The sequence below is a fragment of the Centroberyx affinis genome, unplaced genomic scaffold (assembly GCF_046629955.1).
Source record: "Centroberyx affinis isolate AG114_WGS23_722 - 3 ecotype Tasmania unplaced genomic scaffold, CSIRO-AGI_Caff_v1 ptg000664l_1, whole genome shotgun sequence".
Classification (NCBI taxonomy): Eukaryota; Metazoa; Chordata; class Actinopteri; order Beryciformes; family Berycidae; genus Centroberyx; species Centroberyx affinis.
In genome coordinates, this window is record NW_027279288.1 from 215,140 (window position 1) to 222,092 (window position 6,953).

At 42.8% G+C, this 6,953-nt stretch overlaps 1 protein-coding gene across 1 annotated transcript; it reads left to right on the plus strand.

Moving 5' to 3' along the window:
* Window positions 1-121: 121 nt before the first annotated feature.
* Window positions 122-6,953, plus strand: LOC139643854 (cadherin-related family member 3-like). The gene is made up of 17 exons (XM_071519135.1): window positions 122-185; window positions 366-568; window positions 886-1,026; window positions 2,452-2,600; window positions 2,707-2,852; window positions 3,467-3,659; window positions 3,900-4,059; window positions 4,407-4,509; window positions 4,604-4,702; window positions 4,819-5,030; window positions 5,171-5,339; window positions 5,529-5,800; window positions 5,923-6,116; window positions 6,262-6,275; window positions 6,368-6,393; window positions 6,502-6,550; window positions 6,631-6,953. Exons 1-17 carry the CDS (start codon window positions 122-124, stop codon window positions 6,951-6,953), a joined length of 2,517 nt encoding a protein of 838 aa, XP_071375236.1.

Here is a 6,953-nt window from a genome sequence, read left to right on the forward strand (position 1 = left end):
AAATCCTGGTATCTACCAACAGAAGCCTTGGCAACATTGTTCAGTTTTCCCAGTCAATCTCTCAGCGAACACAGCAAGTTCAGACTAATGGGTATCATATGAACATACCTCTAAGAAAAGAATGGAGTTTGAGAAATTCAATTTCCTGCTGAGCCTGGTCATATTGTACACATGGTTGATTCAAGGTGAGACATTCAGAGTTCTTTCTTGCATACAAATTAAGCTTATTCATAAGATTCTGACTTTCCGTGGATGCTTCATGTTCCGCTTTGTCTGTGTGCCTACATATTTTCCATCTCTTAAAGCCAAGCAGTGATTCTGTGTGGCCTTGTATTGATTGAGGCTACTATATTTCTGGGGTCTAGGCTGTGCTGCAGGCGTGTCTATTATAGGTCTACCAGGTACAGCCAGCCTGGCAGAGAACAGCCCTGCTGGTTCTGAAGTCTACTGCTTTCAGCTGGTCCTCTCCCCAGGGGCCAGCTTGGCACCAGGATACCCGACGATCATCAACTCAGACCCACTCACCACTGATTTTATTGTGTCCATGCACAACACTACACAAGCCAAGGTGAAGTTTAAAACATCAAATGGCATTCACATGGTTAAATGAATACTTTCCTCCTTCAAAGAACCATATATCTACCTGATGATTTACAATGGAAGATTTTAATTACAAGGGATATCGATTTTTAGGAAGAATTGTTTTAAAATTGTATTCATCGTTTGATGTTTAGGCTTCCAAAGTTGCTTTAATGTTTTTCTTAATAACAAATGTTTTCCTTGAATGTCAGGAATAATCTTGAAACAGCAGATGTATTTTTTTTTTTAAATGTTGGGTACCATCTCATTTTGGACTGAAACTCTTCAAGTTTAATTTGAACGCAGGTATCTGTAACTGGGAATGCAGAGCTCGACTTTGAAACGGCCCCAAACCGGTTCATCTTTCAAATCCTTGCTGTGGACAGTGAGCAGGACAGCGCCCTTCAGACGCTGACAGTGATCCTCACAGACGTGGATGAGGCTCCCGTATTTCACAATGAAGGTTCTGTTCTACGAGAAGAAGTCTGAGTATATTTGTATTTCATAAAGTTGAGGATGAGCGAGTGATCTGATAAATGTGTTTTCTACCCAGACTCAGCGCTCTACGTTGTGGAGAAATCCCCTCAAGGAGAGATTTATGCCCCAACCGTCACTGATCCAGAGAACAGGCCTTTGTTTGTAGGATATCATTTTCCCACCTGTTACGCTGCTTGTCTGTTGCTTGATATGTGTGTCTTACAAGATGTCTGTTTCCATTCAGTTTGCACTGCTCCCTCCAACCCCTGGATTTGATATTGATACTGCTTCAGGTGTCCTTTCTACAACAAAGCAGTTTAATTACCAGACTGACCCCAGTAGGTAAGCAGTTTGCTTATTATGGATATCCTGTATGTCTATGGGGAGGAGTGCCATTGGTTTTTATTTTATTGTATTTATTATTTTTATTTAACCTTTATTTAACCAGGTAATATCTCACTGAGATTAAAAGGAAATCTCTTTTACAAGAGCGACCTGGCCAGGAGGGCAGCATTGAACACAGTTACTTACAAGGACAACATAAGAGCATAACAGGAATAACAGTTAATACACACACATACATAATCCAATAAAACAGGTCAGAGGTTAATGGCAGAGACATTGACTAATCAAGTTTCGCTTCCAACTCTTTTAAAACTGATTTGAATTCTCCTAAGGAAATCAATTCAGACTGTTTTAAGTCAGTCTGAAGAGCATTCCAAGTAAAGGGTGCAGAATACTTTTTTGCCCAACTCTGTCCGAACTCAGGATATAGACATGTGCAGATAATTCTGTGAGCGTAGGCCTTGAACACATCCTTTTCTAGACAAATATGTACACAAGTGAGTAGGGAGCTTCCCAAGGAGTGACTTAGTGACTTATTAGGTAATAGTCAGCCAGTGGTTTTGCCTATATACATACAAAGAAGGCCATCCGGCTCTGGCATACAAAGTGCAATGATGCGTAAGGAATTTACAGCTGGTAATGAATCTCAAGGCACTATGATAGACAGTATCAAGCATGATACTGTTATGGTGTTGCTGTTAGCTCTGATGTGTACAACATGGTGATCAATAGTCACCCTTCCTTCCAATTTCCCATATGAGCACTGCTGTTGGTACAGGTTGGGGTGGGGTTTGATGAAAATAAAAATGAGCCTTCTACCTCACCTCAAGCCAGTTGGCTGCCAATATTGCCAATGCTTTCGAGCGTCTGAGTCTTCTGATAACAAAGATTAAACCTGTTTGCGTGCACACACACACACACACACACACACACACACACACACACACACACGCACACACATGTTGAAATATCATTTACTGCAGCGCTGAACTCCTTCCCTTGTGGAAAAAATGTTCAGTACCTCACCCTTCAATTTTTTGGGGTGTGAAGAATGAAAATGGCGCTAATGCCACACATTCATCATGTCTGTTCCCCAGCTACAGTCTGAATGTCAGTGTGAGTGATGGAAACAACACAGTATCCAAAACCCTGATTGTCAACATTATGAACATAAATGATGACAAACCTCAGTTCATAAAGTGAGTATTCCTCAGTAGTTATGTTTCAGTTTGGGGATTTTGCAACACAATTTGACATTATTGACTGAGAATAACTGGTTGGTATGTGTTTTTGTGTGGTGTCCAGTAAAATCACCTCTTTCACCATTCCTGAGGAGCTGAGTCCGGGAGTTATCGTCACCAACATCACAGCAGTCGTCCCAAATGCCTCACCATATGATGGCTTCATCTTCTACACCATCAGCACTAACAATTATCTGACTATCCACAGATGTGAGCACATTCAACATGTTGCTAAGCAGTGTGCAATAGATTAGATGGGCATGCTATTAGTATCTATGTGTATCGGAATACATACTGTATACAGCCTGCTGTTTGTGTATTCATGCATTCAATTTGTGGCTCATCTTAATGATGTGTATTAGAAGTGTTAATTTCCAGAATGCCACACACACACGCACGCACACACACACACGCACACGCACACACACACACACACACACACACATATATATATATATATATTTATATATACATATTTATACATATATATATATATCCCTACCTAATATCTAGTGAAACCATAGCCAAGGGAACGGGCTTGGCAGAATCAGCGGGGAAAGAAGACCCTGTTTAGCTTGACTCTATGTATATATATGTAAAATCTAGAGGATCGAGTTTGTTTGTTTGAAAGTGTTATCATGTTTGTGTCATCATGTTTGTGAAAGTGTCATTTTGTCAACCAAGGACTGAACTATTCTTTATGAAGTACCACAATTTATTTTAATTTAGTGCTCAATCATTTTGTGATAGGACATGCCATTTTTTCCAACTGACAGCTATCTCATTTGAGAATGAAACTCTTCATCCGGTATCCTGTGTTTCAGACACAGGCCTGGTGACAGTAGCCAACAGGATGGATCGTGACTCATCTCCGCTGAGACAGAACCCCACTGTAACTGTCACTGTGACAGCCACCTTCAGGCCCTCAGGCCCTCCTCTCGCCAACACCATCATACTGGACATCACTGTCACTGACATCAATGACAACCCCCCCATCTGCCTCCCTGCTGCCCAGAGGTTAGTATCACACAGGCACAGGCCTGTGCCAAGCATCTAAACTAGGGAGCGAACCATGGCCACCTGTTCCCTTGCCACTGCTGAATCTTCAATAAGAGAGAAGCTGCATATTCATGAAATAATGCAGTCTTTACATCCCTGCAAGTGCTTCTGTCTCAGTCTGTAGTTTCTGATTCACAATTTTTATCATAAACAATTCCAAACTAGTAACTATTGTTTGTTTTATTGGGAATCTCTTAGGGTGGCAGTGCTTGAGACAGAGATAGTGGGGTCCCTCATCACTACCGTGACATGTACAGATAATGATGTGGACGACAACTTCCGGCAGTTCCAGTTCGCTGGCCTTTCCTGTCTGGACTGCACCCTGCACTTTGCCCTGGACACCTCCAATCGCATTGTGGTAAAAAAAAAAACAAAAAAAAACAGTGTAACAAGAGCCACTTGAGCTGCATAATGTCCTGCTATAATCACCATGATATTAGACATAACCAGTTACACTAATGAGGCCATTAATTGAGCTAATTAACACATCAATAGGCAAATATTTCTATGCCAACTTGCTTGTCTTCACATAACACATTGGTGGCATTAATATGAACTCCATATCTTAAAGCATTAAGGAGTTAGAATAGTTTCAAGAAAAATCAGTTTTCTGGAACTGGATAAATTATATAGAATATAACTGTCTACTCACATATAGTCAAACCCATCTTAATTTAATACTGTTCCATTTCACCACATCCACAGCTGAAGGGAAACCTAGACTTTGAGGAGCCAAGCAACCTGCTTGTTGGTAATGAGTACAACCTCTTGGCTGTGGCTGAAGATAAGAATGACACCTCACTGAAAGGTATGCTATACAGTGGACACTTTTCTTTACTGCAAGAACACATCAAGGAAGTATGTTGTTATGTTCATATTCATATTCTTATGGGTATTTACAGGCAGTGCTTATATCTATGTGACGGTGACCCCTGTGAATGAGTTCCCTCCTGTCTTTAGCCCTTCATCGTATTTCTACAGTATCTCAGAGCTCCTAGGACGTACGTAAAATCAACAATAAAGACATAATTAATGGTCTTCAGAGCTTCCTATAACCACAATAAACCAATAACCAGTAGTTGCAATAATGATCTAGCCTTTTTGTCTCTACAATTAGGAGGAGCGGTGATAGGAGCAGTCAGTGCTACAGACAGAGACGTCCCTGCCACTCCAGTGCATTACTCCATCATCTCTGGTGGGGGCAGTGGCGGTTTGTCCAACATCTTCTTCCTGGATCCCAGACTGGGGAGTATCGCTCTGCTGACTCGACCAGACTACGAAACCACCCAGTCCTACAGACTGCTCATCAGAGCGGTGGATGGAGATCTAGTCAGACCCCTTTCTGCCACTGCTACAGTATGCTGAATACCTTAACATTTATCATTTACATGCCAAAATAATCAGCATTTCAAACTCAATCTCTTACTCCATAGTGTGTGTGTGTATGTGGGTGTGCATGCTCCATTCAGGTTACAATCAATATCACAGAGGCAAATGATGAGCCACCAGTATGTGGACCCAATCGGACCAACTTGATAGTTCCAGTAGACCAGAGGGGAGGCTCCAATGTCCAGGGCTTCATCCTTTCCTGCACAGACAAGGACTCTCCTCCCACCTCCTTTATTTATTCCATCTCAGGTAATATGTCCTATAGCTATGTCCTTAAAGTGGGTTGCAATCTGAATTCTGGTTTGACTATTTGCTTCAATATAGCATCATATACAGTGGAGTATGGAGTATGATTTAATTGTTATAGGGCTATAGGGTACAGAATGGCAAGCAAAACTGGGAAATCTCAGACTACTTTTGTTGTCTTTTCAACCCCAGGGGCCAGCAACCTGAACAACCACTTTGTGTTCTCGCCATCGTCGGGAACCAATGTGACGAGGCTTCTCTTGAAGGAGCCCTTTGACTTTGAGAGCGGTCTGGACCGGGTGTGGCGCTACAGTCTGACTGTACTGATCTCTGATGGCAACTTGAGGTCAGGAGAGGCCGGGTCCAGAGCTCGAGCTCCCACCCAGACCGGCACGGTCATCATCAACATCCAAGTGTTGGACCCTAGCCTCACCACTGTCATCACCACAACCACTGTGAGTAAGGTGGCTATGGCACAGTACACACCATCACAGTTAACCGTTCCAAACAAAAGTCAATGATGAAGAGAGTTGTGAACTGTCAACAATAAGGCGATGCAACGCACTCAGCCTTTCTTCTTCTGCAGCCCCGAGTGACGTACATCACCCTAACAGAGAACACATTCAGCCTTGATGACTGGTACGTGTGGTTTGTTATCGCCCTGGGTGCCATGCTGCTGCTGGCGGTCCTGGCCTACCTGCTCTACCACTGCTGCAGGTGGCTCTCCACAGCAGACTGCAGCTGCTGCCAGCCCAGGCCAGTGGAAGAAAAGGAAGATCTGTAAGTGTGCAAACTATATTATTTATTTTTATCTGACAGGAAGGTTTAGTGGTCCACAGTCGCTGGATCATGTTAGGTGATCTTATTATTCATTTCATTCTGGGTAGCTGTTGACTGTTTTCTTTCTCCCTTTTCTGTTTAACAGCATTCCAGAGCCAGGTAAATATCCACAACATGTTCAATAAAGACCTTGAAATCTCTTACACCAGTAATCAATAGTACAAGGTTGAGTGTCTATGGTTTCTTTACAGAGACTCCAAAGAAAGAGATTGTACTGGTAAGGCTTTATTTAAGCTACAGGATACATATATATGCTTGGTGTCTGTGTCTTGATCAACTTACTCTGCTTGTTACAGTTCACTGATACACTTTCTTTCCTTTACAGGAGGTGACTAAAATCAATACTGTGTTCAATGGAGAGGCGGTTGATCCAGGTAATAGTCGACTCAACTATACAGAGAATTTTCTGAATGCTGAACACTATACTTTAACTGTTATTACTGTTGTTTTTCAGTCACAAACAGGGTGTATGAATACAACAGTAAGTCGGGAGCCAGGCGTTGGAAGGACACCAGCACTGTGTCTGAATATCTTGCCACACAGCGTCGGAGCAGCACGCTGATCGTTCCAGAGAACACTGATACCTCCCAGCAAAACTCCAGCTCCATGCAATCCCTTACTGGGAGAGTAAGGGCAGGCACTGGCCTATCACAGACCAGGAGTGAGGGAGAGGGCAGGGCCTCAGGACGGTCCTCGCAATCACCTGCAGTCTCAGTTAGAGGAAGGAAGCCAGAGACTGTCCCCATGACAACAATAGGAACAACCTCAGAGGTGTGA